We start from the raw sequence: 22448 nt of genomic DNA, 5'->3' as shown, positions 1-22448 counted from the left end.
CTCATGCCACTGAATTTCCAGGCGGTGGCAGAGGCAGCAGGATCCTACTTAAATGGCTCACTGTCGTGGCACTACACCCGCAGGGACTCGAGCCATGAGTCCTTTAAATAGCCACAGCAACCCCAGGTGGCTGTCAGGCAATGGGGTAGCAGCAGGACTAGGAGCTGTGTGCCCTTTGCTGTGTTTTTAATTCAAAGCCTCAGACAACTCTAGGGGGATGCTAGTTCCTAGCCCTACCCATTCCACTGGTGGATCTGGCCACTGATCACATACCAAAATTCATTAAATGCCCCCCCAGCCTCCTGCAAAAATTGTCCCCCCACCCCCTCCGTTCCAAGGTATAACTCTCCCTCCTAATAAAAAAAAGGGAGGGGGCTGGTGGGAAGGATCAACCAAACTTTTACCTTGCTTTAAATTATGATGAGAGGAAGCTGCATACCAAATTTGGTGGTTCTAATTTTTTGGCTACATCTACACTGCCCTCTTGTGCAAAAAAATTGTAAATGAGGCAAAGTGTGGAATATCACTGTGCCTCATTTGCATAATTAATGATGCTCCATTTTTGCGCAAGAGGCTTTTGTGCAGAAAGGAGCTGTCTACGTGGCTCCTTTTTGGACAAAAACCCACTCGTGCGCAAGAGCCATTCTTCCTGAAAAAATGCGGTTTTTGCTGGTTGTATCTAGTGTATTTCCTATAAATGCTGCAGGATCAGACTGCTTGGTGTTTTTCAGCAAGTATCCATTTGTTGTAGTTTTAGTTGTGAAATACTAATGGCAACATAATTTTCCCCCCTGTTGCTATGAAAACTACACCTAGTGGTGTAATCAGATTTGAATTACTGTTGTTACTACAAAGTATTTTTCTTGTCTGTTTATTTTGGAGCTGTTCAAAATAATGAAAGTGCCTGTTTCTTCTTGGCAGCAATAAATAAGTGTACAATTACATATTCCTGCCAATTTTTATAGAGGCTCTCAATTTTCAAACTTACTAATGTATAATTTAGTACCTTTTCCCTCTCCTAGGCAGGTATATCTCTGCCTCCCTAAGACGGTGACTCTCTAGAACATTTTTAGAAAATAGTTGGTTTCTATTTCTGAGCATTTTTCCATTTTTATTATTATAGTAAACTCTGCATATAAGGCTTAGACAAATTCTGTGGTTACAACTTACATGAATTAAATGTCTTCTGTGCCTGAAATGCAAAAAAAAAAAAAAAAAAACACCACCCCCCCCACACACACCTACTAGAGCATGTTCCCAACAGCTTTGTGTTCAGGGATGTTAAAATTAATCAACTGGTTGAATAGTCAATGGACTTTCTTCGACTATTCCATTAGTGGATAAAGACGCTTCCCTTTTGAAATGTAGCAAAAGCTCCTGCTGGCCCCAGGCTCCATGTGGTGCTTCCGCTTTGAAATGTATAAGAGCCCCAGTAGAACTCTTGTACATTTCAAAGGTGGAACACTTGTTCCCATGGTGCTGGAGTGAACTGGCTTTTAAGCCAATTCCCCCAACGCCCCTCCTCCTCTTCTTTTCCCTCGTTACCTCTTTGAGATAGAGGTAGCAAAGGGGGGGGGGGGGAGCAGAGGAGCGATTACTTTAAGTTGACCAGTGTGGCTCCTGTCTGATAAGCTTTTGCTTATCACATGGTGGATTAGTCCCATCTCTACCGCGTTCGCAGACTGCAATGACTGTAGGAGGCCACTTCTAAAAGAGAACATTTGAGCGGGAGCTCAGGAAGCAAAGCCCGAGCATTCCCGGGGTGCATCAGGCAGCCCCCGAAAGGCCTCTGCGCCGGGGGTCCCCTAGAATCCCGGCGCCTCCCTTCCCAGGGCACCAGGGCGGGGCCCGAGGGAGGCTGGCCGGGTTACTCCCTTCCGGTGTTTCCAGCAGCTGCTTCCGGTGTTCCCCCGTGGGGTGCCCGGGCTGTTTCCGGCAGGCCCGGAAGGGAAGCGCTTGGCGGGGCGGAGATGGCGGCGCCCGCGGTACCGGTCACCGTGACCGTCAGTTACAGTAAGAGGCGCCCGGCCTGTGTCACTGGGGATCCCCCGGCGCGGCCACTGTCCCGCCCGGCTCCATGGGGAAAGGCGGGGTCCGCCTTCGTGGCCGGGAGGGGGAGCGCGGCCCCGGCGGCCTCCCCGGCAGGTGGGGCCCGGCGTTGCCCTTTCCCCGGGATTTGGAGCCAGGAGCTCCGCGCCCCCAAGCTAAGGTGCAGCGCCCGCCTCTGGCTCAAAGTACCCCCTGCGCCCGCCCGACTCCGCGTGCGCCGTGCCCGTGCGGTGCCGCTGGTAGCGCTGCGCCTACCGCTCTGTGCTTAGCAAACAACCAGCTCCTCGATCCCAGAAAGGCTCCGAGCCAGCCACAAAAATCTCGCTTTGCCCTGCCTTGATAGCATGAGTGTAGTCACAGAAGCCCAAATATGAAGCAAAATGCAGGACAATGTAGCGCTTTAAAGACTAACAAGATGGTTTATTAGATGATGAGCTTTCGTGGGCCAGACCCACTTCCTCAGATCAAGTAGTGGAAGAAAATAGTCACAACCATATATACCAAAGGATACAATTAAAAAAAAAACCGAACACATATGAAAAGCACAAATCACATTTCAGAACAGGAGGAGGATGCGGAGGGCGGGGGGGAAAGGAAGGAAGGTAAGTGTCTGTGAATTGATGATATTAGAGGTGGGGAGAGTGGGATGTCTGTGAGCTAATGGTATTAGAGGTGATAATTGGGGAAGCTATCTTGGTAATGGGTAAGATAGTTTGAGTGTTTGTTCATTCCTTCCTGGAGAGTGTCAAATTTTAACATGAATGACAGTTCAGAGGATTCCCTTTCAAGTGCAGATGTAAAAGGTCTTTGTAGCAGAATGCAGGTGGTTAAGTCATTGAGAGAGTGTCCTTTCTGGTTAAAATGGCAAGAAACTGTTTTCTCTTTGTGATCTTGTCTGATATCTGTTTTGTGGGCATTAATCCTTTGGCGAAGTGTCTGAGATGTTTGTCCAATGTACATAGCAGACGGACACTTTCGGCACATGATAGCATAGATTATATTTCTGGATGCGCAGGAATATGTGTTCTTGATCTTATAACTCTCTTGGTTAGGTCCAATAATAGTATCAGCAGAATGAATATGTGGACAAAGCTGGCAACGGGGTTTGTTGCAAGGGAAGGTACCAGGGTTGGTATTAGAGTGGTATGTCCTGTGGTTGTTGGTAAGAATCATCTTGAGGTTAGGTGGTTGTCTATAGGAGACTATGGGTCTGTCTCCCAGAGCCTCTTGGAGTATGGTATCCTGTTCCAGTATAGGCTGTAGTTTATTGATAATGTGTTGGACAGGTTTAAGTTGGGGGTTGTAGGTGATGACAAGTGGTGTTCTATTGTTGGTTTTCTTGGGTCTGTCTTGAAGTAGATGGTTTCTAGGTATTCGTCTGGCTCTTTCAATTTGCTTTTTTATCCCAAATACGGGATCGTGGTCTCCTTGGGCTGGGGCTTTATAATCGAGGAGGAAGAGAGAATCCCTATAATAACGATCTGAAACTACTAATTACTCAACATAGTAATCGGTCCTGCAGTTGGGTCCCTGCCGTACACTCCTCTGCTCATGAGGAACCAAACTAAACTCAACATAGGTAATATGGGAGTCAGTGCTCTCTTTTTTTCCTGCGTATATGCCCAAACTGACACAAAATCAAGGTATTTTTTTGAAAACTTGTCGATAGTTTTGATTTATTTGCTAAATACAGGAAAGTGGTACAGGATGCCCTCACCATTCACAGTAGATGCATTTCTGGCACCACCATGAATGGTGATATTTGTGAATACTGGGGCCCATGGTTCCCAGCTGCTGCAGTGAACTCACCTTGGGAGCTGCGATGAGTCTTCCCATGACTCCTGAAATCACTACAGTTCTCAGCCTTCCCCTCCTCCCCTATCTCACCCCGCCCCCAGGCCAGGATGGGAGAGACTTACAAACATGGAATTGCAAGAGTCTACTGTATGGCCTTGTGGACAGAACAAGTTACCTGTATGAATTTGGGCAAATCACTTCACCTATCTGCCTTAATTTTACTGTCTGTAAAGTGGGGAAAAAGATACTGACCATCCTTTGTAAAGCTTTTTTGAGACAGACTGATGAAAAGTGCTATATTACTATTACCTGCAGTGTGAAATACCCATGCAGACAAACAGCACTTGATTTATAGTAGAACAAGGAATTGGAGGAGAATACTCTCTATAAATTTAAAAAAGACTGAAGTTCTTCCTGTTACAAAGAATATAAACATCTGGGTTTTTTAGGTTCATTGTTGTAGTAGAATTGTGAATCATCTAGACAGTTAATCTTTTGATAGAAGCTTTTTGCTGCAGTTTAATTCTTGTTGGTTTTTACCTCATATGTTTACAAAGGAGGACCCCAATCCTGTAAGTTGTAGGTGTGTGTGTAAGTGTTTGACAATAGCAGTGCTGTTTCTTCCTTGCCTTTAGTTTGTTTTTAATTATCCTGGATTATAATTTGTTTAGGGTAGTATAGACTGTTTTGTGTCCAGAGCAATGGGGCACCAGTTCTGACTGGAGTCTTTAGCACTATGATGGAATGCTAAGATATGTTATACTATCTAGCCACTAGGAGCTTGAAATAATCTCATATCTGGTAGTCATTCTGTTTCAGGTAGAGAAGCCTGACCTGCTTGTAGCAGCTTTGCAGCCTACCATGTATGAGAAGCAAATTGCAGGTTTGAGAAGTAAACTAGTGTCAGAGGATTACAAATATAAGGAACGAAACAACAAAGGTTGCAGTATCTCATGTCTAAGACACTCTTCAATGCCACACAGAGTAAGGATGTTAAGTAATGGTTAACTGACTAGTTGCGTAGTTGATAGAGTTTCCATTGACTACTTGACTAGTTGATAGGCACTTCCCCATTCCTCCTCGCCAGGGCTCTTCTACATTTCAGAGGAGGAATGCGGAAGTCCTGCTGAGTCTGGGCTGCACGTGGTGTGCCAGCTTTGAAGTGTACAAGAGTCCCCAGCCCATTTGAAATGCCACACGGAGCTGGGGTCAGCTGGGGACTCCCCAGCTGATCCGGGTTCCGTGGAAATGCCGTGCTAGAGCTTGGGATCAGCTGGGGAGTCCCTAGCAGACTCCGTGCTCCACGCGTGGCAGTGCTGCACAGCTGATCCCAGACTCAGATGTGTGCTGCTGCTGCTTTGAAGAATCCCCTTTTCTCCCCCCCCCCCCTTTGCTGCCTCTTTCTGATAGAGGCAGCAGAAGGGGGGAGGAATCAACTAGTGGACTGACTAGTCCTTAGCATCCGTGTAACAGAACTTGTTTTTTGAGAAGCCTTCACTATGGACAGTCTGGAAACAGTATTTTGCAAAATTTCAAATTGCTTGAAATCTCTGTCAAGAAACTGGAGCTATCCAGATAGCTTTTTTAATCTATGTAATGGAGAAGCAGGCAGAGCATATCTTGAAATCCTTTGTGACTGTCTTAAAAATTAAAGATGACCACGAAAGGGTTCTGACTATGTCTAATGTGCACTTTGTACCATCAGAGAAATGTTGTTTATGAAAAAGCATGATTTCACCAGTGATTTCAAAAACTGAAAAATGTGAAAATGTCAGATAGTGTAGTTATTGGGCTAATAGGTAAAAAAAATCTTTTACAACAGCTAAAACGAAAGATAGAATTCATGTAACCCTAGCTCCAGCTATCCAGATAATAAAGCACTCTGAATTAATCAAATAGCAGAATAAAAGGTGGGAGCAACTTCAAAAACCTGAAACTAGCCCACAAGATGTAAACAGACCCTTAATGACTAAAAGTGGTCATTATAAAACACTTGATGCAAGGGGAGAGCACTCCCAGGTAGGGATGTAAACGACTAATCGAGTAGTTGCTTCCCCTGCCGCCTCTATCAGAAAGGGGCAGCTGAGGATGGGATACTGGGGGGACCTGGCTTAAAAACTGGTTCCCCCCAGCTCAAGCTCCATGAGAGGGGCCAGCATCGCAGAGGCAGCATTCCACCTTTGAAATGTACGAGAGTCCCCGCTGGGGCTCTTGTACATTTAAAAGGCAGAGCGCTGCTTGGCACGTCCGCCTTTGAAACGTAGCAACAGCCAGAAGGGGTCTTGCTACATTTCAAAGCAGAAGCTCTCTTATCAACTAATCAAATAGTCAATGGAAATTCCATCGACTATTTGATTAGTTTATTAATTTTAACATCCCTACTCCCAGGCTAGAAGGAACACATTCTAGCCTACATGCATAAAGCATAGAAAAAGTCATATTTCAAATTGTACATAGAAACTAACTGGGGGGGGGTGTTGTTTTTTCTTTTTCCTTTTTTCCTGGGTGGTCAGATGCCCCTTTCTTATGTTTCCTTTAATCTTTTCCATCCATATGTGAAATATTTTTTATGTGAACTGAGGCATGTGCAAATGTGCACCAGTAGCAAAAACAAAAAAACTAGTTGTGTGCACTTTGCTTATCAGCTAGGTGGTGTTTGAATTTCTCCTGAGCGGTCACACAAGAGCAGAGCTTACGGAACACTGGATGGGAGTGAAAGTCATAGAGGAAAAAATCAGGAAACCAGAAGGGGACAGTCTCCCGACAGTGCTCACTGCTCTTCAAAGGCATCTAGAGAGAGTCAGTGGATACCACCCAGAGGAGTTCTGCTTGGAGGCAGAACTGTACAAAGTAAATGGAAATAGGTCCCAGAGTTGCAAAGCAAACCCTTATCCAGAATATTCCACTTGGCATGATGGCAGGCTATCACGGCTAGAGCCACAAGGAGGCTGATAAGGGAAGTTTGTGGGGCCAAGTTGCAGGAAGATAAAGGGAAAAATGCAGCTAGAACCACATTAAGAGGCTCTGAAGGAGCTGGAAGAATCGCTGCAACCTGACAAACTCCACATGGATGCGTGTCTGGGTCTCTGTCTTGCTGCAGAAAGGGCAAGTGTCAGGGGAGTTTGTGAACTGTGCCAGGTACAAGCTAGGGATGTTAAATATTGGTTAATTGAATAGTCAGTTAACCTCATGAATTCTTAGCGGCTAGTCAAATATTCTATAGTTCCCGGGGGTGGGGCTGGTAGCCAGTGCTCTCTGGCCCCACTCCCGAGGAACTCCTTGTCACCACATGCTGCTGTATCTCTATCAGAGGCAGCAGTGCAGGGTGGCAGTAGCCCCTGTCCGGGGTGGGGAGTATTTGAGCTCCCAGAACCGGCGTGAGCTGGAACTGAGCTGGACTGCCTGCCTGCCTGGCTCCTAATACACTTTAAATGCAGAGCCGCAATGGGGGTAGGTCCAGGATCCAGTGCAAGCCATGACTGAGGTGTGCTGCTGGCCAGCCTGCTAAAAAATTTACAGGTAAGGGGTGGGGAATGCGTGTAGTCTATAGCATTAACCTATAGGCGTTTGCTTATCGGTTAATCAACTATACTATTACATCCCTAGTACAAGCCTGTGCTTATGGCTTCATGCAGGAGGCTCCAGCTGATATCCCGCATGGGCCATGGGATCAAAGGGGAGTAAAGACTGGCCCATAAGGGTTCCTTGCCCTCCTTAGGTGGCATCAGGTCCTGCCATTTAGTATTGGGGTGGGAAATGACAGCTTGGAAGTGATCAGTCTGAAGAAGCACAAGCATGTGCAGATGTTTCCTGGGGGTAGTTCAGAGGTGGAGTAACTGGTGTTCAGCGAACTTTGGTTGTGTCTAGGGTGGTCAACGAAGCTCATGGGGCAGGAGTCCAATGACAAGTTTCAGAAGGCCTGGGGTGAGAGGTACACCCTCCTGCAGGACTGTTCAAGAAAAGCAAAAGAAGCAGGATGCACCACCTAGAGCACATCATGAGACACATGAGGCAAGGCAGCCCCATGCGCTGACTGCCACCTGGTCACTCTGATTGTTGTCCAGGAGGTCTCCTCTGGTACCAGACAGGACCAATCTCCAGTGCCTTCAGCACTTGCACACATAGATAAGGGTTGTGCAGTAAGAAGTCCTCTCTATCGGCAGCTGCTATGGACCTGGTCAGAATCTAGCTTCCAGGTCCTGTGGAGTTCTGGTAAAATATTGGCAGCTCAGAGAGGTCTTACAAACAACCTTTTGGGTGGAGATAAAAGAGCTGCTGGTTACTTTAGAGTCCTTGGAGGAAGGGATGCTAAAGGAATCTCTGGCTTAGAGGTGGAAAGCATGGAATTGGCTATGGATGCAGACCGGGCCCTATTACTATCTTTTTGTTTTGAGAATGTGGTTGGGAGTTTGCAAGTAAATTACTGATGAAGACATACATGTTCTTTTAAAATAAAAAAAGTAAATCTTTAGCACTTTTCCTTTCAGAGAGAGAGCTAAACAAAGGATTTTCTTGTGAAGTTAATTGGGAGAAGGGTTCTTCTCCTTCTGTAGATCTCGAGAAGTCCAGAGGAAAACAGGAAATGCTCCTCCTGATTTTCTTCCAGGCCCGTCTTAGCCAATTTCCATTCCCTGTGAACATCCTGAAGTCAATGGGCATAGTTCTGTTCTGCCTGTCTTAGATCCATGAAGGTGGAACATTGGAGAAAGCAGCAAGTATGGAAGAGTAGGGGCCATGTATCTTCTTCCTGAGGGTTTACTGTTGCAGGAGATGAGACCTTCTAGGGCAGGGGTCTCCAACCTTTTTAAGCACAAGATCCCTTTTTGAATTTAAGGCTAATCTAGGATCTACCTCAAACCCAAACATGCTTGCCTTGCCTCCTTCCCATCGCTTCTCTAAGGTCCCACTCCTGTTCACTCCATCCTCCCTCCTTCATTTCATTTGCTTTTATCAGGCTGGGGGCAGGTGCTTGGGGTGCAGGAAGGGTTCAGGACTGGAGCCTGGGTTCAGAATGCGAGCTCCAGTTGGGCACTGCTTACCACAGATGGCTTCTGGGCGGTGGTGCAGGGGGCTAAGGCAGGCTCACCCCTACCCTGGCCCTGCACCACTCCCAAAGCATCCAGCAAACTCTCTCCATCCCTGCCCCCCTCTGCTCTGTAGCGATGGGGTACAGGGTCAAGGGAGGGGCACTCTCACATCAGCACCCCCTCTTTCTTCTTCCTGTGCCCTGCCCAGCAAACAGAAGGCTCTCTGGGTCAGGGACACCTCCAAGGCAGAGGGCAGGAGCAGCACAACTGTGCTGTGAGGGGCAGATGAAGTGCTGGCACTTGATAGTCTCCTGGCCAAACCTCTCAGGATCACCTGTCAGAGATTCCAAGATCTACCAGTAGATCCTAATCTAGTGGTTGGTGACCACTGTTCTAGGGCATCTGAGAAATTTTAAAACTTTTTGAGCTGATTTTTAGATCCTATTTTGGGACAGGCTATGGAGCTTATGCAAAATCATCAGAGCCTTCTAAGATTCTGGGTGGGGCTTATTATGTGTCCCCAGCATTGCAGGGATGGTACTGGGGTAAGCATTAATGGACCTTATGCAGACAGGATTGGAGTTTTTGATAGGCACTGAATATGCTGCTCAGGTTCAAGGGAAAAGAGTGTTTCTGAGAGAGTAAAGAAGGGAGTCTTCATTCCCTCTTGTAGGCGGATCAGCCTGGGGAAGGAGGTGATCACTTCTCATACATGGTGGCTAGTAAGCAGTAGGAGCAATTAGGTTATTATTTGTTTTACTGAGTCCCCACGCTGCCTGACATCAGCATTTCCTCCCCTTTTTGGTGGACCTTAGAACCTTCTGGACATTACAAAGCCTACTAAAAAAGGAGTTATAGTCTTATACTGCTCATAACCTCTGAAGAACTGTGGTCATGATCCTAAGGACTCCTGAAGGGTAGGACTCCCTTTCTGCAGACGTTAAGTCTGAACTATCTGGATACAATATTTAGCCTGAGGCTTCTGGCCTGTAGAATAAAGGAACATTCCTTGCCTCTCTTTGTTCCCCTCCTGTAGACTTCCCTCCTTTTAGCAGGAACAAGGCTTCTTGCACAAAAAATGGAGAAAATTCCTGTACAAGACTTCACAAAGTTAAAACTGTAGACTGATATCTGCGAATGTTGCCTTTTAAGATTATTAAAATTAAGTAAGATTTAATTTAACTGTGGGTTGCCTTTTCTTTCAGGTAATGAAAAACACACTATTCAGATTTCATCTCACGAGGAAGATAGTGAACCAACACTACAAGACATGGCTCTGCTTATTGAACAAGTCACTGGAGTTCCAGTTCCTTTTCAGAAACTGATATGTAAAGGTAGCTAATATTTAAAAATGTTTCTCACAGGTATTCTAGATTCAACATTACATACCAATTTAATGGGGATTAATTTACCTATCTGATCAACATTAATCACATAACTTAATTCTCTTGTCAGTTTTAGAAATGACGGAATAATTTAATATTTTGACATAGTAGATATATGGATGAGATGGGACGGTAAGACCTGGATTTTATTTGAGAAGGCTTTTAGCGGGAAATCAGACTTAAAGTCAGTTTCATACTTACTAAAAATTAAAGCAGAAAATTGTTCCTGTTGCTTTCAGTCTTGTTACCATAGCCATCCGCTGTGAACCAAACAAAATCAGTTTCACGTATAGAAAGCAGAATGGCTCATGGGAAGAGTTACTTTGATCATCCAAAATATTGAAAAATAACCACTGCCAAAAATGAAAGACTAAGTGAACATCTATTTTGCAATTCTAATAGTGTAAATGGAAATCTCTAGACAACAAAACAAATGTTTTTCTCTTTACTTTATTGGAGGTGGTACTTTTCATCTAATTCAGCTTAAAGCGTACACAATGTGACACCTCTAAAAAGCATTTTAAAATGTTGGATTTTTTTTTCAAAATGAATGGTTTATTTTAAAAATAATTACTGGATAGTATTAAATATTAATATGTGAAACAACAAAGCATTCTGCACAACGTAAACCCTAAAGCCAAGTTAAAGTATTACTATTAGTTTGTAAGTTGATAAGTAGTTATAAAAGAATAATTGTTTCCTTTTCCCCTAGGAAAATCCCTGAAGGAAATGGAACAGCCATTATCAGCTCTTGGAGTTAAAAATGGTTGTAAAGTCATGCTGATTGGGAAAAGAGTATGTGTCACGTCATGAAGTCTCTTCCGCTGTTGTTCTTATCTCTGTTGATATTCCCGTACAGGAGCTTAATTGCTGCTCATGGTGAATCTGCTCAAAATGAGTGTCAGCACAATGATAAAGAAACAAGTGTTCCAGTTACTTACCTATATAAGTGTGCACTGTATGTATGCATCTGGCTGTATGCACAGCTCTTCATTCTCTTGACCTACAACTAATAACTCTGTGCATCATGTGCATTTTTTTTGAAAGTGCATCATATGGTGAATCCCGGCCTAATTTGTCATCCTGCCAATGTTCCTGAAGCTGTTCTTAATTTTTGCTCTGTTCTGCCTTATTGTCCATGAACATATTGCAGAAAGCTAGGTGTCAGTATTGATTCTGCTGCTGTAAGCCATTTACGATTATGTCATAGAACCCATGAATTTACCAGTTATAAAATACCTGCTATTCCACTTGTACAGTTTGTTCGGTTGTTTTGATTAGTAGCTACTCATTAACTGTTTGTTAATTTGCTTTAATCTAGACATGTTTCAAAGACAACTAGAGGAAAACGAACTACAGGTAGTCCCCGGGTTACGTACAAGATAGGGACCATAGGTTTGTTCTTAAGTTGAATTTGTACACAAGTTGGAACTGGCATCCAGATTCAGCCGCTGCTGAAACTGACCAGCGGCTGACTACAGGAAGCCCGAGGCAGAGTTTCTCTGCCCCAGGCTTCCTGGAATCCGCCACTGATCAGTTTCAACAGCAGCTGAATCTGGACGCCTGGGACAGAGCAGCTGGGGCGCTGCCGGGTAGATCCCCGCAGCGCCGCACCTCGGCGCTGCGGGGACCAACCCGGCAGCACCCCAGCTGCTCTACCCAGGTGTCCCCAAGTCAGCTGCTGCTGAAACTGATCAGCGGCTGATTCTAGGAAGCCCGGGGCATAGCAACTCTGCCTCTGGCTTCCTGTAGTCAGCCGCTGATCAGTTTCAGTAGTGGCTGACTTGGGGACGCCTGGGGCAGAGCAGCTGGGGTGCTGCTGGGTTGGACCAGTAGCGCTGAGGAGTGGTGCTGCGGGACCAACCGGCAGCGCCCCAGATGCTCTTCCACAGGCGTCCTGAGATTCAGCCGCTGCTGAAACTGACCAGCAGCGGCTGAATCAGGATGCCAGGGGCAGAGCAGCTGGGGTGCTGCCGGGTTGGACCAGTAGCGCCGAGGAGCGGCGCTGCAGGACCAACTGGCAGCGCCCCAGCTGCTCTACCACAGGCGTCCGCGAGAAAAGCCTGGTCTGCTGGAGGGGGCGGGGGGCACACTAGCTGTGTGTCTCCCCCCCCCCCCCCCCCCCAGCAGACCAGGGAGACGCGGAGCAGCTTTTCTCGCCCTGGAGGACACGGGCGGTGGGACCGCGGCGCGTCTGGGTGGTCCCACCGCCCGTGTCCTCCGGGGTGAGAAAAGCCCTGTTCGTAAGTACGGATCCGACATAAGTCGGATCTGCGTAACCCGGGGACTGCCTGTAATGAACTGGTAATGCATGGCAGCAGGTTTGCAATGTTGCCGAGACCACAGCATGAATTGTCTTATTTTTTTTACTGTATCTGTGCTGTGAATGATACGGAATTTTGCCATAACAAAATTGTTTCCCTAAGAATGAAACGGCAGCTTGCTTTGCTGATGTCACCAGCAGTGAGTGGTCAGGAAAACTGTTGACAGTAAAGAAGCTAAGTTTTATCATGAGGTGTTAATATTAATAAAAACAACATTCTTTGATCTTTGGTCTTTCCCTTCATATTAATCTCATGCTGTATTTATATGCAATGTATCCATTAAAAAAGTGAGGATATTCATAAGTAACCATTATAAACTGAGGGTATGTCTACACTACCCCGCTATTTCGAACTAGCGGGGTGATGTAGGCATACCGCAATTGCAAATGAAGCCCGGGATTTGAATTTCCCGGGCTTCATTTGCATAAGCCGGGCGCCGCCATTTTTAAATCCCGGCTGGTTCGAACCCTATTCCACGAGGAGTAACGGTAGTTCGAACTAGGAAGCCTAGTTCGAACTACGTAGTTCGTGCCGCATGTAGCCGCACGGCACGGGGTTCGAACCAGCCGGGATTTAAAAATGGCGGCGCCCGGCTTATGCAAATGAAGCCCGGGAAATTCAAATCCCGGGCTTCATTTGCAATTGCGGTATGCCTACATTACCCTCCTATTTCGAAATAGGAGGGTAGTGTAGACATACCCTGAGAGAGCTTATTTGATTGAATACTGAAAGTTGGCAAGTTGTTGATGCTGAATCTGATAATAAAAGTTGAAAGCATTAGTTTTTACATTATATGTTATCCCATTATCATTTAATTCAGATAGGTTTATGACATGACTGATTTTAAGGTAAATGGTTTATTTTGTCATTTTTTAAAAACTACCCAGAATAGTCCAGAGGAAGAGGTGGAATTAAAGAAATTAAAAGATTTGGAGAAGTCAGTGGAGCAAATTGCTAACAAATTAGAGGAAGTTAATAAAGAGTTCACAGGCATACAAAAGGTAATATTTTTTCTTGTCCTTACATTTCATATATTTGTATATTATACAGTCCTTGCAACACAGAGAGAGATAGGAATCTCACAAAGTTTTGAGGATTTCCTAAAATACCTTTAAACTTATGTTTCCTGTACTTTGGGCAAAAGTTGGCAAAATAAGAACATGAATGAGTTAATTCTCAAAATGGTGTGTGGATTTAGTTGCAAGATTTCTGTAAACAATTTGGAGAATCCTGTGACTTCTTGAACTGCATGGGAAAAAAATAATAATCCAACTAATATTTGGTCAGCTTGCTGCTTCATAAAAGCTGTGGTAGCTGTGCTATTGTTAACGTTTAGGGTCATTGATTTGCTTGTTTTGATGTGGGATGTTTATTTGGTAGGACACATAGGATGCGTCTGCACTGCACTTTAGCTCGAAAAAAGCTACACAATTTGAGCTACACAAATTGTATAACTTATTTTGAGTATATTTCAAAATAGCTTATTTTGTAATAACTTTGAAATAAATCACTATTCCGAAATGATCCTTAATCCTTGTGGGATGAGGTTTACAGGGATGTCAGAATAGCTATTTTGAGATACCAGAAGTATCCCAAAATAGTGCTGCAGTGTAGATGTACCCATAGAGAACTACAATAATATTTGATAAGGGAGAATGAAAGGTAGACTGCATTTGGGGCCCTCTGGTTTTCCTTTTATTTTAAAAAGGATTACTCTTCTTAAATTCCAAGTTTTTTTCTTCTAATGCTAAAATAATTCAAGCATCTAAATGAAAATGTTTGCACCAGAATTTCTTTAATTCATATTTAAATGGCAGTATGTACATTCTTTGGAAAATGGAGTAATTGTTTTCCTTCCCATACAGGGCTTTCTGGCAAAAGATCTTCAAGCTGAAGCTCTTAACCACCTGGACAAGAGGGTAAAAGGAACTGTTGAGCAGTTTATGAAGATCCTGGAACAGATAGATTCCATTGTGAGTAGAGTCATACAAAGGGGTTGTATATTCCTTTCACAAGTTTTTGGTTCTTGCCTTTTTTAAAGGACAGTTTGTTCGCCATATGATATTTTAAAAAACTAACAGCAAATTAATTTTGGTTAGTTTGAAAAACAAGTTAATTTGTTTGTTCACTATATCTTCAATACTCAGTTCTTTTCCTTGTATGTCTTCAATGACGTCTTCATTGTGATGTCCATGGCAGCTCCAGTTTCTAAATGGTGACACTAATGTCTAGGTATGCATCCTCATAATGCAGAAACACACCATATCGGGCTGTGGCCTCCTATGTCCACATGAGATGATTATCGTTTACTTAAGTTCCACCCTTTTTCATTTGTTCTGGTAAAGCACAAAGAGCTCAGTGGCAGGGAGGGATAGCTGAGTGGTTTGAGCATTGGCCTACTAAATCTAGGGTTGTGAGTTGTGTAAGTGAGTTGTGTAAGTGGGCTATTTAGGGATCTGGGGCAAATCTGTCAGAGATGGTACTTGGTCCTGCCATGAGGGCAGGGGACTAGTTTCAATGACCTCTCAAGGTCCCTTCTAGTTCTATGAGATAGGTATATCTCTATATATTACATGGAAATATGTTACAGTAACATTAAAGATCTCATAAAAACCAGGAAGACATCGTCCTTTTAATGCTTGTTTTGGGGACAGGGAAAGCACAGACAAGGGCAAGTCTTCTGGTTAGTCAAACATAGATATATAATTTTTTATTTAAGACATTTGCAAACTGAGAACTGGATTGATTTTTTTTTGGAAGGTATCAAGGCATATGTACAGCCCTCATAGCTGCATTATCTGTGTATCACACAGCCATTTATGGATTTTTATCCTCTCAGCATCCCTGTAAGGTAGGAAGTAGTAAACTTTCTAATGTACAGATGGGGAACGGAAATGGAGGGTATAGAAAGTGACTAGCCCAGGGTTACACTATCGCTGAGCTGGGAATTGGACACAGGTCTCTTCAGTCCCAGTCCAATCCTTTATCCACAAGATCATGCTATGTGGAAGAATTCCTTTCCCTCATATAACTGTATTGCATACCATACCTGTTTTCATTTAGTGTTTTTTTTTTTTTTTGCAATAGTAATAACTTAGGCCCCAATCCAGTAGATGAATTTCACAAGGCGGGCTGTTACACTCACACAGAACCCCATCTATTTCAACTAGGGATGTTAGATATCTTGTAATTGAATAGTCGCTAGGGGCGGCAGCCAGTGTGCTCTAGCTTCCAGGGAGCTCCCTGCCACCCCATGCTGCTGCCTCTGTATCAGCAGCATGGAGTGACAGGTGGGAGTTGGTGTGTGAGGGGAGCCAGTTTAAAAAACAGCTCCTTATGCAGACCGGCTGCCTGATACAGAGGCAGCAGTATAGGGTGGCAGCAGCCCCTGTCCACAGGGGTTCGAGCTCCCTGTAGACAGAGGCTGGTCTGCAGCAGCAGCCCTTGTCCATGGGGAGCTCAGAACCACCACAGACAGAGGCTGCTGCCATGGACCAGCCTCTGCCTGTGGCAAACCTGGGATTCTGCAGAGGATGCAATTATGCAAATGAAGCATGGGAAATTCAAATTTCAATTTCGATATGTCTAATTTACATCCTTCTTTCGAAAGAGGGGTGTAGTTTAGATGTACCCATAGTGTGCTAAGCATTGCACTAAGACAAAACAAGGCACAGTTCCTGACTCAAAAGTTAACTCTAGACTTGATTGGTGCCCCGAACCCTACTTTTTTATAATGGTCTCTGGCTTACTTTTCAACTCCTATAGTAAATGAAAATGCAGTTTGAGAGAGCTCATTAGGCTAGGGCTAAAAAGAATTATTCCTCCCCTCTTCATGTGGCCTACTACCATGAAAGGCTAACCACTTGAAAGTCCGAAGGGGAGGTCTGGTTTCAGCACATTTCAGATTCAAGTCCTGTTTTCTTATGATGTAATATGTGATTGTTATTACCACTTAAATATCAATAAAAGTTCTGAAGCTTCAGGTGGTAGCCGAGTTAGTCTGTCACAGAAAAAAACAGCAAATGGTCTGGTAGCACTTTATAGACTAACAAAACGTGGATGGTATCATGAGCTTGACTGGCTAGCTGAAGAAGTGGGCTGTGCCCACAAAAGCACATGATACCATCTATATGTTTTGTTAGTCTATAAAGTGCTACCAGACCATTTGTTGTTTTTTTCAATAAAAGTTCTGTTTGTCTGCTCCCTCAAAAGTTACAAAGCATTTAAAAATGGTTAAAACAAACTCAGCTAGTGTATCGGATTTCATGAGCAGGGAAGCAGAAGCACTGTAAATGAAAAAAGGGATGTCCAACAGGAAACTTATGCCAGAAAACATCCATTTACATTTGTTAATTCCTGTAAATAAGCTTTAGAGAAGACCAGACAAGTACAGGCAGTCCCCGGGTTACGTACAAGATAGGGACTGTAGGTTTGTTCTTAAGTTGAATTTGTATGTAAGTCGGAACTGGTACATATTGTAGGGGAAACTCTAGCCAAACATTTCTCCAGAGCTCAGTTTTATTCTCCCACACCTCACTTCCCTCATTCCTTTATTCTCAAGCTGAGGTGTCTGCTGAGAGAAGCCGTTCTGCGTCTCCCTGGTCTGCTGGGGGGAAGCAGCTAGTGCGGGGTTGCCTCACCACGTTTGTAAGTAGGGATCCGATGTAAGTCGGATCCATGTAACCCGGGGACTGCCTGTAGCTTTAAATGGACATGCAGTTATCAGGGTGCCTCTTAAAAGGATTCCACTATGTAGCTGAATGTTATCTACAGCTTTTTCCTTATGTTTTGTATATTGATTTCAAGATGAGCCAACATCAAATTGTTCATTTGTTTACTGCAGAATCTTCCAGAGAATTTCAGTGACTGCAAACTGAAAAAAAAAGGATTGGTGAAAAAGGTTCAGGTGAGTCTTTCATTAAGTAATTGTTGGGTACTTGCATAGCAGCAGTTTTGTGATCTTCTAAAATGAAATGCTTGGGGTTAGATCCCAGGAGATCCTTTAGATTTCTAGGCTTTTGGCTGATCTGATAGGAATGGATTAATCAAGCCTCTCTAAGAGCAGTAATACAACCAACATTTTATAAACTGATACAAAAAGGAATGGGGTTACGTAGTTTATGTTGCTGTCAAATTGTGATAGTGATTGGTGTGTATGGCTGTATAATGATGTGGAATCTCTGACTACCAGCTAGAAAAAACAGTTTTCACTTTAGCTGTCTTGCATCTGTATGGGATAGAGAAATGAAAGTGCACAACTGGAATCTGTGTATGTCATAAAAATAGCACTGTGGTAGACTAGTAAAAAAAGCTATCAGTTTGTATAAGACAAAATTTAGGATATTCATGTTTTTTCTTTCATATAATATTTACTTGGCTATAAAGTGAGCACCTTTACCTCAAGAATGAAAGCTGTGTTAGAGAAGAAATATTCTAGGTACAATACTTTTTTGTTCATATTGTGTGTTGCTTAACACATTTATTCCCAGATAACACTTCTTTCAATGTTCAAGCATAATGGAGTTCTCTTATTTGATGATAGAATCTTAACTCCTCCAGAAAAAAATTGCATATGTAAATAGTGATACTGCTTCTGTTTTTAATTGTACTACAAGAGCATCAATCACAGACTGTACAATACCTACCAGAATGGGACTCCAGACATGACTTAAAGAAACCCAAACCTGGCCCTAAAGAACTTAAAACTTAGTAAACAGGTGGATAAAAAAAACAGATAGGGAAACTTAATTCTGTCCAAATAAAGAAATATTCTGTAGTCCAACCAGTGCTAATACAGGTTCTCCACCTGCAAGGCCAGTCGACTGTGTCTGCTGTGGGACAAGTCTGAGTAAGCAGCCTGTCATCTCTGGTAATACTGCAAAATTAGAGCAGCTACAATGCAGCAAGTAAGAAAACTAAAAGCTTTTACTAATCAATCAGTGATAATTATGAATATGGCTTTAAAAACTTCTGGCAGGTCACTCTTTTCTTAATGTATACACATTTTATGAAGAGTTTTATTCCTTATAGAAGAAACTCTAAGGCCTCAATTCTGGAAGCTGTTCCATACAACCATACCCCATTGCTCAAGTGAATGGGGCTTTGTACAGGCACAGGGATATTGCATGTGCTTGGAGTTGCAGGATCAGACTGTAAACTCTCTGGAGTAGAGATCAGGATTATCCATATAGGCCTATCACAGTTGGTTCTCAATTTGATTGACATCTGATTGCTACTGTAATATTAATAATACAACATTGAAAAGTATCCACTTTAATTGCTAAAATTAGTCATTTAAATCTGATACAAATAGAGTGAAATTAAGTTAAGTACTACAAGGCAGACAAATTTTTCCACATCGCCCTGTCACAGGCTCCTACAGAGGTGGGGATGGGGGGTAAGAGCAGGTGAGTCAGTGTGAGCCAAATACGCACAGGGAGCTGGCTTGAAAGTTGGCTCCTCACGCTTATTGGCTCCAACCTACCCCCGTCACGCTCCGTGCTGCTGCCTCTATCAGAGGCAGAAGTGTGTGGGTGGGCGAGAAGGCACCGGCCCCTACACACTTCTTCCCCCACCCCACCCCCCGCCTCTGATACAGAGGCAGCAAGGGGCTGTGTGGAAATATGTGTAGTCGACAAGATTTACCAATAACCCCAGGCTTACCAGTTAATTGTGTAGTTGTCTACACAATGACATCCCTAATGCAAATCGTGACTATTACATGTTTTGCTTCTGTAACACGGTTTGCTATTTGATTACAAGAGCTTATTTGAAGTAGGTATTGGTTGTATGTATGACAATTGTGATTGGGAGTCATTAACAGGGAGCAATGTTCCCTCTAATTTTTCCCATGCATGTGGAATGAATTTTGTTATGTGCACCAATATGGAGGTGATGTGTGATAGCTCCATAATAAGGCTCCAGCTGGGGGTGCAGGCTGTGGAGTGGAGCCAGGGATGAAGAGCTCTAGGCTGGGATGAAGGGTTGAGGTGCAGAGATATGAGAGCTCGGGCTAAGGACAGAGAGTTGGGGTACAAGAGATTGAACGCTTCAGCTGGGGGTGCAGGCTGTGTGGTGGGACCAAGGATTAGAGGTTTGGGTGCAGGTTACTCTGGGGCTACAGTGAGGAGAGAGGAACTGCCCTCAGCTCTCTGCTTGCAGCAGCACCTGGGCTGGGGGAAGAGGCATATCTCCTGCCAAGGCAGCTCTGGGCCTGGGCCGGGGCTGGGTTCAGGGCAAGGGTGTGGCTTTGAACAAGGCAAGTCCAGGTTTCTCACAGGCTGAATTTGTTCCAGGAGAAGGGTTCTTTTCTCCCAGCCACAGCATATCCAGGATGGGTCTGGGTTCAGGCTGGGGGAGGAGTGTCTTAACAGTACTGCCCTTGCACTGGGAGATGTAAGATTTATAGCAGGAGTGGGGGATCTAAGGCCCGGAGGCTGGATCTGGCCCCAAAGGCTCGAAGCTACCTCCCACAGCATTAGGGAGCCCGCATGGTGCTCCAACTCCCCTGCCATCCTCCTGCAGGGCTGGAGCATACAAAATCTACTAGCCTGAGCCCTCCAAGGCTCTGGTGTACCAGGGGAATATGGGAAGTGTCATTCTCCTTCTCAGTCAGGGACCACATCAGACAGGGTAGTTTTTTGTTGGTTTTTTTGTTTCTCATTTGTGTGCAGCCCCCAACTGATTTTCCTGTGGGTCAGTGGCCCCCAACCCAAAAAGTTCTCCACCTCTGATTTATAGGTTTAGTGAAGATTGCTTAGTTTGGTTTGGTACAGCTTTAAGTGGACTTTGCAGTATTGGTGTTAGACATGTTATATACATGAGAAAATAGGAAAGGGGATTATAGTTAACAACAAAAAGCAGGTCACCACTTGTCCGAGCGTGTTCTCTTCCCCTCTCCCCCCAATTGCTGATTGGTGATGCTAAATACTGTTGATCTGTTGGCACTGCTGTTTTCATTGAGCTGATAAATTAGATTTCTACTGGGGAATGAATGAATGAAGGAAATTTTCTGTTCACTTAAGTTCTAGCAAAAGTTGTGACCATTGCAGAAGCCAGAAGAAACTGGAGTTGACTTTACTTCCAACTTCATAATAGGAACATTCCAATTAAAAAAATTATTGGGAAGCAGTTTGTCATTCTAGAGTAATTTGCACTCTTAACTTTTTGTGTGTGTTAATTTTATTCTCAGGCTTTTCTTGCCCAGTGTGATACTGTTGAAGGAAGTATTGGTCAAGAAATGGATAAGCTACAATCAAAGAACTTGGCTCTGGCAGAATGAGGCATCACTCTTGATAAATAGGAGAAATAATTGCTCTGTGAGCAAGAAGAGGAGTTTGCTCTTTGTTTTGGAGCACATATTCAGCTATTTGGTGGTTTTTTTTTTAAGCCCAGTCTGTTTAGACTGGTACTAGTCACTCATTACTTGCTGGTTGTCACATTTACCACTCATTCAAAGCTATTCTTTTCAAAAGAAAACAATCCTTCCTGAAGAAAAAAAGTCTTTGTGATGGGTGGTGATGCATGTTTTAGTTAACTAAATACTGTAGCACATTATACAGTTCCAAGAGGTGGGCAAGTTTGGATCATTATATTCTTTTTACAAAGACATTTTTTTAAATTAAGTTTTTCTCAATTCTTATCTTTTCCATTATGTCTTCACAATTATTTGCAGCTCAAGAAGTTTGAAAACCGTACAAGAGCATATGTTGCAGTTGTAGGACTTTAACTTGACTGAAAAAGCAGGTTTATACAATAGTTGGGACATCTAGCATTCGAATAGAACATTTAGAGCAATAAATAGTATCCTGCATCTGTACCAGTTTAATACTTGTATGTGTTCATAAGCATAGGAAAACTTGACTACAGTGGAGGTTGTAACTATTTTAGCCTTAAACTATCAAAATAAATGGAATGTACTGTAACATGTATGGTACTTAATTTAACTGTTTAATTTTCAGTGAATGCATTGGCACTTTTTTCTTGATACGTATTTTGTTATACTGTGTACACAGCGTGTATTTGTTTTCTGTAGTATACTTTTCCTTTGAGTAATGGTGTGAAATGCAACTGGATAATTCATGTTGCTTATATAAGAAGTGGGCAGTCCAATCAAGCTCTGAAAATGGTGCTATTTTATCAGAGTATTTTTGACTGTTTCACTGATTTGCTGTATTTTAGAGAAAATTGCAAGTAATTATCTCTGTTCCCTTTGGAGTTAGTGGATGAATATTTATTAATCTAATGTCTATTATAAAGTAAAATTGTATAACAATTTTTTAAAAATATTCTGCCACTGATAGCATCTCTTTAACAAGAGTTGCCATTTCACTGCTATTTCTACTTGGAAGTCCTGTGTGACATGTGGCAGTTTGTGACCAAGAAAGCATTTATCAACAAGCACTTGATCTGGTGGCAAACAAGCTCCCTTAACTCTCACTGGATTCTGTGAAAGTTAAGAGTGTTCTGCATTGCTTGCCAGATGAGAGCATGAGAATCTCTGAGTTTTACGACTGTTTTAAGGTAAGTTCTCTTTACCAGAAAAAAAAATTAAAATATAAGCATTGAACATATTTCAGTTATGTTAAATAATTCCTAATAAAATAAGATCTCAAAATAGTGATAGTCCTCCAATATTTCTCCTACAGTCATAATCAGAGGAAAATTGTTAGTGTCACAATCTGTTAGCAGATGGGCAATATGGCACTTCTGTATCTTTTTAACAGTTAGTAGTTTGTTATAAAGTTTTTTAAAATGTTATATTATACCAAATATAATTAGATGAAGTGAACATATTTTTCAGTTACATTGCATTTTTCTGTTAAATTGCAGTATTCCTTTAAGGTTTTATCAGTTTACCATAGTAC

General features: G+C 43.3%; 1 protein-coding gene across 1 annotated transcript; it reads left to right on the top strand.

Moving 5' to 3' along the window:
- The first annotated feature begins 1871 nt into the window (after positions 1–1871).
- Positions 1872–21502, top strand: BAG1 (BAG cochaperone 1). The gene is made up of 7 exons (XM_006134115.5): positions 1872–2013; positions 10079–10207; positions 10971–11053; positions 13470–13583; positions 14448–14555; positions 17426–17488; positions 20774–21502. The coding sequence occupies exons 1-7, from the start codon at positions 1971–1973 to the stop codon at positions 20861–20863; spliced, it is 630 nt and encodes a 209-aa protein (XP_006134177.1). The 5' UTR covers positions 1872–1970; the 3' UTR covers positions 20864–21502.
- Positions 21503–22448: the final 946 nt, after the last annotated feature.

This window comes from Pelodiscus sinensis, chromosome 2 (genome assembly GCF_052426305.1).
Source record: "Pelodiscus sinensis isolate ZL-2025 chromosome 2, ASM5242630v1, whole genome shotgun sequence".
In the NCBI taxonomy this organism is placed as follows: domain Eukaryota; kingdom Metazoa; phylum Chordata; order Testudines; family Trionychidae; genus Pelodiscus; species Pelodiscus sinensis.
The sequence above is the reverse complement of the archived record's forward strand: the minus strand, read 5'-3'. Positions and strand labels throughout refer to the sequence as shown.